This window comes from Poecilia latipinna, unplaced genomic scaffold (genome assembly GCF_001443285.1).
Source record: "Poecilia latipinna isolate Pla-1442-1.1 unplaced genomic scaffold, P_latipinna-1.0 Scaffold2123, whole genome shotgun sequence".
Lineage (NCBI taxonomy): Eukaryota > Metazoa > Chordata > Actinopteri > Cyprinodontiformes > Poeciliidae > Poecilia > Poecilia latipinna.
This window is the reverse complement of record NW_015114739.1, coordinates 26,472-40,029: the sequence shown is the minus strand read 5'-3', so window position 1 is coordinate 40,029 and position 13,558 is coordinate 26,472. Positions and strand designations below refer to the sequence as shown.

General features: G+C 38.9%; 1 protein-coding gene across 14 annotated transcripts in view; it reads left to right on the top strand.

Moving 5' to 3' along the window:
- The window catches only part of LOC106936350 (inositol 1,4,5-trisphosphate receptor type 1-like), a 95,546-nt gene that overhangs the window by 63,423 nt on the left and 18,565 nt on the right, over nt 1-13,558 (top strand). For all 14 annotated transcript variants that reach the window (XM_015017296.1, XM_015017285.1, XM_015017298.1 and 11 more), the window contains 7 exons: nt 159-281; nt 7,108-7,283; nt 7,380-7,544; nt 7,693-7,882; nt 8,868-8,960; nt 10,951-11,096; nt 13,152-13,317. In XM_015017296.1, the coding sequence (XP_014872782.1) occupies nt 159-281; nt 7,108-7,283; nt 7,380-7,544; nt 7,693-7,882; nt 8,868-8,960; nt 10,951-11,096; nt 13,152-13,317 (1,059 nt within the window). The remainder of the gene's footprint in view (nt 1-158; nt 282-7,107; nt 7,284-7,379; nt 7,545-7,692; nt 7,883-8,867; nt 8,961-10,950; nt 11,097-13,151; nt 13,318-13,558) is intronic.

Here is a 13,558-nt window from a genome sequence, read left to right as displayed (position 1 = left end):
TGACTCTTGAGGTTAGGGTGAGGAGCACTCCTGTTCGGGTATAAACATTAAATCTTATTGGCAATTTTATTAAGTAAGTTGTACTTTGTTGAGGATGTTTACATGCTGCTGTGTTTTCTATTGATGAAATTACTCAAAATTGTGAAAATCTATTTCAGCTCAGCCCATCCTTTACTGGTGCTCCAGGAACATGTCCTTCTGGAGCAGCATCTCCTTCAACCTGGCCGTACTCATGAACCTCCTGGTGGCCTTCTTTTACCCTCTGGAAGGTGTCCGTGGAGGTCAGTCAATTTTCGCTTTATTAACACCAGACGCTGTCATGGAGAAGTGCTGATACCTCACAAACTTCATTGTTTTACTGAATATTTAAAACTTCATTGTTTTATTGAGGTTTATGTCCCGGTTGAAGGTGAACCCTTTGCTGAATTCTCAATTCTTGTTGCAGAAAAGCAACGACCCCTACATGGTTTGTGGCAAACCACCAACAGGACTTTTTATGACTGTCTTCTGGCCACTTTTTTCCCCATTAAAGCCAGATTGATGGAGTTGACGAGCAATAGTTACCCTCAGCTCCTCCAGAGTTACCATGGGCCATTTCTCTGATCATTGGTATACTTGGTTGGCATGTCAGTTGAAGTAGATGGCCTTTTGTTGGTGTCTATTCTCAGTTAGTTGGGAAATGGTTGGAAGTAATTTATAAATTTTAGTTGGAATTGGAAGAGTGACCCTAATAGTGTTATTGGGAAGAACACCTTAGGAGTGGTGCAGATGTATGAGAACATGGCAATGAAACTTTACGATTACTGGAACCATCTTCATTTCAACATTAGATGCATATTGTCCAGGCATCATCAGCACTGGTTGCTCCCAGTGATAAAACACCCAAACACAAAGTCAGAGGTCTGGTATATACAGGCTAGTGCAATGAGGAACATTCAGACCTCTGCGTTGGAGAAAATAAATAGTAATAAGGGATGACCCAAAACCAAAGAGCAAACTCTTCGAGTCAAGAATCAGTGGTTCGAGGACGAGGAACACAAGCCTTTGCAGCCTTCATACAAATGTTGTCAATCTTCACAAAACAGAATGCAGGTGGCTTGAGAGGTGTGAAAGAAGCTAACTATGTTAAATATGAAAAACCACCAAAAAAACAGAGGATGTGGCCTCAGATCTCATCTTGCTAACACCTACTCTGCAGCCCTGACTTGTTCCATGAGGCAGTTTTACTCCAAATCACAGCTTGGGACATGTGACCAAAACAAGTTGTCGTTAGGTTCATGTTTTGCGTTGTCAGGCAATTATGACCCAGATATTGAGCTGAGTAGAGGGAGGGGCCAGTGAAGTGCATATCCCACATGCCCCACAACAGATCTTAATGGCCCTAAAAGTGATTGTTCTGATTACAGGTTATAAGCTTATTACTTCCAGCCAATGTTTAGAACCTTCTGGTGGAGAGTTGAAACGTCTTCAAGCAACTAGAAAAGTCCAGTCGCCTTCTAGAAGTGCATGTTCAGTGTGCAACTAGAATTGTCATCAAAGAATTGATTACATGGTCAATAAAACCTTAAGAACAAAAGATATTCATCAAAATCTCTTTGTTGTAATGTATTGAACAGATTTTTATGTTTTCATTGATGTAGCTCCTACAACATGTAGCCTTTTGATGATGATATATTTGAATGCAGCTTTGAAGCGGTGTTCTTTGCTTTTTGTGTGATTGGGCCATTTACGGCCATCGGCCGAGCGAGGTTACACATCAAGATGCTTACACCACAAGGCTGCTTTTTATTTCTATCTCATCAACTTCTCTTCTATGGAGAACAACAGATTGTTTCTCAAAGCACTGCTTGTGATCTGCAAGCATCTCTTCAATACCCTGTGGTTAACACAATGAGTGTGACAACTAGATTACAACACAGGAACTTGAAATGGCACAAGCAATAACTGCTGAGGTCAGAGGTGGAGCAGAACACTGACAAGATGTGAGTTTTTCAAGCAGCTCCCATGGGGTTTATACCATCAGTACCATGGCAGGTGATGCTTAGATGGACTTTTTTAAGTTTGACATTTCATTTGATGTTTGTGTAACTCATGACGGTGATACATGTGCATTGTATCAAATTCTTAGACTTTTACAGAGCCGTCTATGCTCCTGAATGCTTGTGGTTTGGGTGCAGCTTCACACTTCTCTAGCTTTACCACAGGCAATGAAGTGATGAGCATGTTCTCCAGTCAGAAGACATGGATGTCAGACTGCTAGCTTATTTCAAGAATCTTGATATTTCACTTAACCTGTTTCCAGCGGTATACATGTTCCTGCTGCTTAATGATGCAATATGTAACTTTTATTTTAAAAAAGTATATTTTTATACATATTTGTTAAAACTGTCACAATGTCGTGACGGTTTAACATGAGTCAGATAATCTGCGAAAAGCTATTTGGTTGGCTATGTAAACTAGTTCATTATACAAGTTCGGAAAATGGTGTTGGCTTTCAAACAAATAGTGAAACAAGGGGCTTTAAACAAAACACATTTTAAAAAATCAAGCAATTCAAGAGAGATTTTAGGGTTAAAGTTTGTGTCTTACTGCAAGTGGGACCCCAAATCAAAGTCAGATCAAGGCCCCAGATAATCTTTGACCGGCTCTACAAAGCCTGTCTGAGGATTCTGCTGTGAACAGAAATCAGAAAAACATAATTTTGCCAAATACAATACATACTTTTACAAAGAAGCCATACTCCTTCAATGTTTTTCAGGAAAATGGACGACCAGAGCACTTTATAAAGAAGCACTGCTTTTGAAATAATGAGTCATATTTTGATATTTCAGGTTAAGTGTTATTATCTGGCCAGATGACACAATACAGCCTCCTCTGTTTGAAAAGTTAAACCTCATACGCAATGCAGACCAAACGCCACGTACGCAGAGATAGACTAGATAATTGACTTTGCTCCTACGCTATTATTACCTCTAGTCTCCTAGGTTATGTCTCACTGCTTTGAAAAATAGATTTAAGTTGTCTCGCAGGTCATGAGGTCCAGCAGATTACTTCAGCAAAAGTATTTTAAGTGAAACGGAGTCGTCTGAGTGCTGGCAGTTCTGCACGACAGGCAATTCTTCACAAACAACGGGAGTAAGTGACAGATCCGAGCATGTTTTTACACGTAGTTTCAGTTTTCCTTTTTTCTGGTCTCTCCTCTTTTTTTTTTTTTCTCCGCCCCCCCCCCTCTGGCCCTCTTCGAGGACGGCGCTTGTGGAGATGTGAAAAGCCGCCAGTCATTAGGGCCTCTTTTGTTTGAAAGCAAAGAGAAGACGCACATTGTTTGCATAAACTTTCGATTGTTCTGGCTGGGGTCAAATGGCGAGGTCCCCTTTTGTTTGTACTTCCTCAGTTACAGAGAATAGACCAGAAAAAGAAAAAGCCAAAGATTGTTTTGCTTAGCTTTAGAAACCTCATGTGGTTTTCAGTTTTAAAGGATCTTCTGAGAGCTCCGAGTCAATCTAGGACAAAAGCTGTATCTGCTAACTGATGGTGGCCTCAATTTGTGGCTAGTTATATCAAGTATTAAAACCAAAGTTAATAGACTGACTTGAAAATGAACACAAGACAAAAAAAATCTCCCCAAATTGTGTTGTGGCATTTATTTTTGATGATTTCTCAGATAAACAAACTTTACACTTTACCGAAAATTTGCATGGGGGTCATACATTTCGTACAAAATTAAAATAGTTTCTTAAAATGGCATAAATTTAGACACATCATCACATGGTTTGAAGCTTGGACTCTGTCAGCTACAAATCTAAACACTTTATAAACAAACTTAATATAGAAAACCTCTTTTTTTAACGCAGTTCTGTTGTGAAGGTAACTATTAATAAGGAGTGCTGCATAAATGTGGCGGTGCAGATGCAAACATAGCAAAACCCCAAGCTTTTCACTGTACAGAGACCAAAAAAAGTACAAGTTTAGAGCAAAGGTCAGTGCGTTTCAGTGTTGCTAAACTTTTATTATATTGATCTGGTGAAGACTTCTTGTGCGGGTATCTAAACACAGCTCCATGTCTGAAACATTTCCTGTTGCAGTTGCACCAGCAGTTTAACCAGTGTGAGTAACCTGTAACAACCCCACTGTGATAAAACACGAGTCTGAGCTGTTTCTGTTCTAGGAAAATCATGATTATTATTGCATATCAGTAATACAGCATAAACCTACTAAAATGGTTTAGGTGAGAAAAATTGTCGCTTCAATTGCATTTTCTCAGTTATGAAGAAAACAATTAGTTTTTTTCAAATTTAGCTGCAGTTTATTTTTAAACCTTTTCTACCTTAAACTCAGACAGAACAGAGGAGAATAATCTGCTTTCAATATGTAAGGTAAAGATAACTTTCTTGCAAACCTTGAAGTGTTTTATTGATATTTCATGTGAAAGATCAACAAAAGTAGAAGACTAATAACAAAGGTTAAAAGTTTATTGGAGAACAACGTAGTTGTGGAGAAGCTAAAGCACGGTTAGGTTGCTGTTTGCTGCAAGGTTTTTGTTGGTGGCAGCAAAAGACTTGGGGAAATATATAGCGCATAAAAACATACGTCGACCAAAGTGCTGTACAATTCAATTAATGTTTAAATGTGCTACATAAATAAACTTGATAGAAGAAACTCACACTCTGTTTGAATCAAACGCAAAAGAAGAAAATATAGGTCTTGAGAAAAGATTTAAAAATCTCGATAGGGCTAACTCTTAACATACATTAAGAGTTCAAATGAAATGGTTTAGATCAAAGCATATTCAGCTTGTTAGAATGACTTAGATAAGATCTGGCCTTTAATGAAGAAATACAAATCCCAAAAACCTTTCAGTTTAAAGTGGTACTATAAAGTCTTGACTCAAGACGGTGTGTCGCACCGCTTGGTTGTTAAAAAAAAAAAAATCACTAATGCCAAGAAACCACCTCATCCTAACGCAAAAATGTTTTATCAAAAATTGTGAGCTTTTTTTTTTTTTTTTTTTTTTTAAATTGGCGTGTTTCCATTAACCAATTCATTTATTTATTTAATTCTCAATTTGTGCAATTTTACGACCAATGGAGACTCAGATACTGATCTAGAAAGGGAAACTGAGGGAAGTGGGTGGTTAAATGTTCTACAATTTACTGACATCCTTAATTTCAACACTTGTTCATTTAGATTTTTTTTTATTTAATAAGTAATAAAGAATCCCTATAATTGTGGGAACACTGTGCCTACTCAAGTCAAGTCTACTCAACTAACACAAGTCTTGTCCTATTATCATGCTTGGCTCTCTGCTGATAATTAACATAGGTGTTTTGTGGTTTCTGTAACCATTGTGGGTTGTGATTAAATGAAAAGTGTGGGAGAACAGGACGCTTATACGTCATCACTACACAATAAAATCAGTGTTGGAAGTCTTCACATACCGTCCCTTTAAAAAAAAAATGAATAGAGGAGGATCTAGGTGTAGCAATTCCTCTGGCCGAGCAAATGCTTCAGATTTGATTGTATAACTCTCCTTAATCCTTGTTTACGCTTCTAAATCCTGCGACTGACTGATCAAACAAACTGGAGCTTGGCCTCACACGAGTCGGCTGTGACTCCATCTTCTTGAGAAGACGCATGGTGACGGCAAAGTGTTTGATGAAAGAGGCTTTGGAGAGATTGTGGAAGGTGCTGGTGTGGAGTTATAGCCCATGTCTGAAGATCCTTCAAAAGCAAAAATGGAGATGAGCAGCCTTGGATGGTGTGTTACTCTGTCTGTATCGAGCGTTTTGAGCTCCAACGCAACAAAGCCGTACCTAGAACCGTCCCTGATAACTTTGGCTGCTACAGCGTCTATTTTTATCCAGCGGAGGGTTATGTAACGCATAGCTGACGAGCGTTGTAGACGCAGGAGACAATTAGGGAGGTCCACTTGGTGCCTTAGACAAAAAAGAATGTGACTAATCTCCTTTTGTAATGTGTGCTTTGTGAGGAATGGGAATCCCATTAACAAAGCCACCCAGTCTGTCAGCTGCATACTGATCAGGACTCGTGCGATAATGAAGCTCCACGCACCATGTGGAGAATGAATTTTAAAGAAAAAAAATATGTGGGCAATAAAAAGGTATGGGTAGGAGTTGGATGTTGTTCATGTTATTCATTATTAATGTAATTTACTGTAGCAGCAAATCAATTAAAAAACCTTCCTATGTTTTTTTTCCCATTAAGAGTATTTCTATATTTTATTTTATTTTTTATTTCCTATATAACTTTCCAAATAGATAAACTGCCAATTATTATACGTAATACATACTGAATGACTGGATAAGCACTTGAAGAACAAGAGTCCTGAAGTCTATGAATGAATATTTCCATCATCTGTTGACTGATTAACTTTGTTCTTGTCCTTTTGTCCTTTAAAATAAATTGCAAAAAGAACATGAATGGCATTTGTTCGTATTGCTGTCACAACAGATTTTTAAAAGTAAATAAAAAACAGAAAACCATGATTAATATTTTTATAAGCGCAGTTTTGTTTACAGAAAAGTCATAATCCATTTTATTTATGGTTTTGGTTGCATACATATATTTTTATTTCATTTCTTGGTTGTGTTTTTATTTTGGATATTTCAAACACCTTGCAGTCCCAGTGTTCAGCATTCTTTACAAAATAAACTTTGAAAGGGGGCAATATTATATTAAACAACAATATTACATATTGCAGTGATTTCTGGGGCAATTTATGTTTGTTATTGTGTCAGACCTGGCCTTCCACGTAACACTCGGCTCTGAAAAGTTTGGGACATTTATCTGATGGAGGAAATGACAAATTCTTCCAGATTTTAATAAACGCTGGAACTCAGTTCTGCCCTTATTATCATCTGTTTTATTTAATCTTTATCATTGTATTCATTGCTTTGTTAGAACTTTTGGCAATATTTTATCTATAATAATGTGGGATGTATTTAGCTGTAAGAGAAGAAATGGTCACCATCTGTTTAAGTGAGGGGAAAAAAAACAAGTATTTGTAATAACAGCTGTGACTTTAAGTGAACTGACTTTATTTTTTTCTGCCTTTCCCAAATCAAATCCTTTTGTTTTTTCCTTCAGGGACCCTCGAGCCCCACCTGTCTGCTCTGTTATGGATGGCCATGCTGGTGTCGCTGGCCATCGTCATCGTGTTGCCTCAGCCTCATGGCATCAGGGCGCTGATTGCATCCACCATCCTGCGCCTGATCTTCTCAGTGGGCCTGGAGCCCACGCTGCTCCTGCTGGGCGGGTTTAACGTAAGTCTGCATCAACATCTTTACGAAAGCGGATGTTGCCTGGTTGCGATTCATCCGTTTTTTTGAGTTACAAGAGGCGTTTGTTGGTTTTCCCAGCTGTGTAACAAGGTGATCTTCCTAATGAGCTTCGTTGGGAACCGAGGAACCTTCACGCGCGGATACAAGGCCATGATCATGGACGTGGAGTTCCTGTACCACCTGCTCTACCTGATTATCTGCTCGCTGGGGGTCTTTGTCCACGTCTTCTTCTACAGCTTGCTGGTATTTGGTGGCACACGAAAATCACATCAGCTCAATAATAATAATGGTGCTAAAGACAAGTGAAGGAAACAAAAAGAGTCTCCCTTTATATGTGTGTGTGTTTCTCAAAGATGCCATACACTCATCTGTAAACGTTTATCTTTTTCAGCTCTTCGATCTTGTTTACCGAGAAGAAACCTTACTGAACGTGATAAAGAGCGTCACTCGGAACGGGCGCTCCATAGTTCTGACGGCCGTGTTGGCCCTCATCCTCGTCTACCTCTTCTCGATTGTGGGATACATCTTCTTCAAGGACGACTTCATTTTGGCCGTTGACAGGATACCCAACAAAACTCTTGGTATGTTAAAGTATTGGCTGCCTCTCTTTCCACCGGAGGCATAAAAGTGTTTCTTGCCCTTCTTGACCCAAGTACTCATGGATTTTCATCGTTATCAAAACGCCTTAAATGAAAAATATCAGTATGAACAAGATGTACGATCAAAATTTCTTTTTCAACCACAAACTTCAATGTTTGTGGGATTTTATGTGATATACCAATATAAAGTAGTTTGTGACTATGAAAAGGAAGGTACCTAATATTTGGTTTTATTTAGATTTTTCAGAAGAAATCTAAAAGTTGGACTTCCCCCTTTTGATTCTGGTGAAATCCGGTCCAGTGGATCGCCTTTAGAAGTCACCTGACCATTACATCTGTAGATAATTTCATCTCAGTATAAATTCAGCTGTTCTGTGAAAACCTCAGATGTTTGTTAGAGAACAAAGCAGCATCACGAAGCCCAAGGAACACAGCAGACAGGTTAAATATAGAGTGAATGTTAATGAATGTTTAGGGCATAAAACAATGTCCAGCTGACAGAGCCCCTAAGGGCTTTGTTATATTGGAAGAAAAAAGACTAAATACACACTCAAAGCAACGAGGTATTAGTGTAGAATGACGCACATTGGCATGTTATAATGCTTTGCTCATAGTCCTGATCTTAATCTGTGGCAGGTCTTCTGCAGCAGAAGGTTGATCTATGAATGATTGACTTTGGTACCAACCTGTCATTACACTATTCAGATTTTTCTTTAACACCTTGTATCGTTTTCCTATCACTTCACATTAAGAACTACTTGTAGAACTGTGAAGTTGAGGTCTATCACTTCAACCAAAATAAAATATATCACAGTTTGTGGTTGGAATGTGACAAAATGACAAAAAAAAACAAAGAAAAAAAAAAACAATTAAGGGACCTCAGTACTTCTGCAATGCATTGTGCAAATATATATGCGTGTGACTCTTTGTGCATGTGCATAATGCTGCATGTTCTTTTGCTGAGCAGAACATGGAGCCAGCATGATTGGAGAGTTCTTCTCGGGTGGAGCGTGCCAGAAGGAAAATGGAGAAAACTGCTCGACAGAAGCCGTCATGGATGGTACGTTGACAAAAGTGAAGAGTGGAAGTATGAACATGTTGGAGGGAGGATGTTGAGGTTCAAGGCTTCTGTTAGGTCTGAAGCCACATGTTGGTGCATGCATGAGATTCCAGGCTGTTGGTGTGCAACTCTGCTTCTGGCTTGTATGTTTGTTTTAAGACGGCTCTGCGTTTTCCTGAGTCACCAAGATCAGCACAGCTGAACAAATCACGAGATTTAGTCGGACTGAGCCCACCTGGTGAAATGTCGGGGGGTTTGGACCCCTCTTGCTGCGGGAGAGGGGTCGACGAGCCTAAGAGCCGATACTCGGGCCTGAGGTGAAAAGGTCAAGGATTAAAAACTATCAGGTACAAGTGGATTGAAGGATCCATCCAGTGATGGCACAGAAAGCCTCCAACTCCAAACAATAAGTCTTTGGAAGCGACTAATCTTGATGGGAAAAACCACCATTCAATCATGAACACATTCAGCAGCTTAAAACCGATCAGTCAGCCATATCCAATCCCCAAATTGCTTGGCCCCTGACCTCGCCTAAGCTTCCAAAACCCTTCATCACTGTTCAAGTATGGGATAGTTTTTGTCGCTAATTGGAGAAAATCCTATACTTAAAGTTCTCACAGCTTCTTTACCAAGCCAGCTCTAAAAGTACGGAATTAGTGATCCATTATTTCTGACTTCAACAAAGTTATGCAGCGTCAAGTCATAAAAATATATTAATTAGGCAACGTTGTTATATGCCACATCGCCACACAGCTCATTGAAAGGATTGGACAGTGGTTTGTCTTACCCATGTCATTGTTGTCGTATGACTTTACTAACCGCGAGCTTGTTTTTGAGAAAAAATTTAAAGATTTTTGCTCATTTAGCTGCATCTGTTTCCAGAATTTCCCTCTTTTACTTCTCTGTGCTTCTCTCACTCTTTCTACTTTCTATCTTTTAAACATTACCGACCGAGAGCATTGACGTGTTGTGCCAGGATGCGTCTCTGGAAAGAAAAAAACAAGGGCGGGGAAACAGCCAGTGGAGGACTGTTGTGACTTTATGCTCAAGAACATAGCATAATCTATCTTTATGTTTATGTAATATAAAACAAAAGACTGACATGAAGCAGTTCCGATTAGCTTAGTTTTGAACTCAAAGCAAAATAGAGTCCAAGCAACGGCCAAGTCACCTACTGGTTACAGTCATTGTGCTGCTTTTCAACACACCACCGCTAAAGCAGCAGCGGACATGATCAACCCAGTGCCATGATTGCATACAGGCCTGATTTAAATAATTATAATAAAATTACTCAATGGATATGATTTCAAATGTAATTGAGTAAAATACTTTACTCAAAACATACTAAAGTAAAAGCTTAGGTTTTTTAACTTCTTCAAAAAGAACAAAGTACAGACAGACAAATTGTACTTAATTACAGTGACGTGAGTAAAAGTGTCTACTCAGAAACTCTTAACTGGAATGAGCTGATCTTTAGCTTTATCTTCTGTGATGGGACGAAGCAGTTGTAACCTCAGAAATTTTACATTTTTTCACCTGCTGGTAGGTCAACACTCTTCAGTGCAGGTGCACTGAATAGTGACAGAGAGGTCTGAATATATTCAAAGAATGTTCTTTTAATATGCTATCTGAGCTAATCTCCCATTCAAGACGCTAAAGACTGTATAAAATCCTCTTTGCAGTCATTTTGGTCTGTTTCAAAATCGTGAAACCAGTTGCAACTTTTTCACACACTTATGTAATGTTTGGTTGGCTTGGCTTATACTTTGAGAGAAATCTGCAGTTATCCGTGGGTCAAAGCTAGAGAATTGTTCACATATCAGATTAATGAATCCAGTTTGGCTTCAGCTCTGCTCAAAATGACCGTAACCCTATCTGTGTTTTAGAGATTCATCGATAAAAACAATGTCTCTCCTCCAGCAGAGCAACTTTGGCATTTAGCCGCAGACGGCGGGTATCTGAAAACGTAACATTTTCTTTCTCTTCGTAGCTGCTGTTGCTGTCCAGCCGTCGGTGGTGATTGAGGACAAGGAGCGAACATGTGACTCCTTACTCATGTGCATTGTCACAGTACTGAGTCACGGCCTGCGGAGTGGAGGAGGTGTTGGGGATGTCCTGCGCAAGCCATCCAAAGAGGTACAGAGTAAACAAACATGGCAACAAAGAAATCATGTGGAAGCTTATGAGATCGTGATCAAATAAAGGTTTACTTGGAAGCACAAATGTGTATTTTGTTAGCTCTTTTTTTTGTCACATTGCTTTCTTTTCAAACAGAAAACGGCAGCACACAGCACACATGACATGAATTCTTGCCCGTTTTCCCGCCTCGCAGCCAGATTGAATTAAGTTGAATTTAATTAAAGTAATTGGAGAAAAGAGAGAGGTCTTAAAAGTTGCATTTATGAACTAACAAGACCGTCAAGCTGTTAATTTTACCCATCTTCAAAAAGCATGTAATAAATCTGACCCATTAAGAGCACATTGACTAGTGTATTTCCTCAGAAATGCTGTAAGGACTGCCCTCTGCATAAAGAAGCTCTGTCTGAGCGCGCCGCTGAAAGGTCAAAGCGGCCGCAGTGAAGACTCTTGTAACATCCTGCATTCCAAAAATGACAATAAAATTATCTCATGAGGGAGGAAGACAGGCTTGTGCTCTATCACAGAATGCCTTAGATCTTCAGTCTAACGTAAAGAATGAGGGAGTGAACTCAAACTTAGATAAACTTAGATGAGATATTTTTTTTTCCATGATAAAAAAAAAGACCTCGATTTTATCTTATGCATTTTTTAAACGGATCAGCTGTCTCATATAAAACTGCCTCAACATGGCGACAGTTTTAATAAATATGCACATTTTATAGGTGCAGTATGAAGCTTTAAGGGTGCAGTCTCATGCAGATAGAGCCTTCTGTCAGTCTCCTGTGTTCATTTCATTCATGATTTATTCCTAATCCTATTCCACCCAGAGGTAGTTTATGGATACACGTTCCAGTGGGGACACAGTGGTTGGATGCAACAGTAGATAAAAATGAATCTTGTGATATTTCAAAGCTTTTCAAAGCAATGCCACAGCAAATGTGCTATATAATCAAAGTTAAAGGCAGTCCAACAAAATATTAGTGTGAGTCTTTTTTTTTTCTGTCGCAACTTTTTTTCTTTTTCTTTTTTGGCCAAGCAGTGTATATGCATACATTTATCACTGGTTTCTCAGTTCTCAGTTTTTTTTCGCTCTCTTTCAACAGTTGTAGAAGCAGACTTCTTGTCTCGGTGTTATCTTGTATGATCTTTCTTCTTCCTTTCCTCTATTTTTATGCCTTTGTTTCATATCTAACTTTCTGCCTCACCTTTTTCCATCTGTGTTCATTCAATTTAAAATAAACTTGAAGCAGTTTCTAACAAAATATATTTTTATATATATATATATATATATATATATATATATATATATATATACGCCTTTCCACAGGCATCTTCTCACTCTTCAAGATCTTGTGGAACAACCAAGTTAAAAACTCTACCTCCATCTCTCCTAGACACTTCCATACCTCACCAGTGTGTCATTAGGACCAACTTCCTTTCCCCTCCTCATCCTCTTCAAACTTTCCTCATGTCAACCTTACTAATCTTATCTACTTCTACTCTACATTTTCTCTCATTTTCCTCAGTCATCAAAGTACTGGTCAGTACGTTTCCATTCCCACCCTTAATCACCCTCACCTACTGCACTTCTTTCTATCTCTATCTCTCTACCTCAGCAGATAGATACAATTCATTCTCTCCCTTCTTATTGTCCAACCTATCTTCATACGCCCTTTGTTTGACCTTTGCCACGTTTACTTTTAGTATATGTATAAGCTTCTGGACTTTTCCATTCCCCCACCACATCTCCTTCTCTACTTTATTCCGTCCAGATGACACACCAGCTATCCTCCCACCTGTCTCCCTTATCAGATTAGCTGTAGCTGTCCAGTCATCTGGAAGCAACTCCTGACCAAGAACATGTTTCAACTCCTCCCTAAAAATCCCACAACACTCTCCTTTTTTCAGTTTCCACCACCTGGGCCTTTGTTCTGCATACTTTCTAAAATTTAATGGAAATTCATTGTAAAAACTGACAGAATATTTCCACTGAGAGTGAAATCAGCTCAAAGCTCATGGTGCTTCACTTGTTTTCTTCCCCGTCTCCCTCAGGAACCCTTGTTTGCAGCCAGAGTAATCTACGACCTGCTTTTCTTCTTTATGGTCATCATCATTGTCCTCAACCTCATCTTTGGTGTCATCATCGATACGTTTGCCGACTTGAGGAGCGAAAAGCAGAAGAAAGAGGAAATCCTAAAGACGACATGTTTCATTTGTGGTGGGTAAATTAAGTTTAAAAAAAATCAGTCTAATTGGAAAATAAATGTTGGGTTTCCCTTGTTTTTGTTTCTGCAGCCAGTTCTCTGACCAGACTTTACTTTTGGTGGTTTAAGGGTTTTATTGCTGCCTCTTTTTATTTTGTCTCTTTTTACAATCATTGCCATGCAAAAGTTGTAATTGCTGCAAAACAACAACAAAAAAAAAACAAACTGATGTCTTTCAGTTCCAGTTACGTCAAA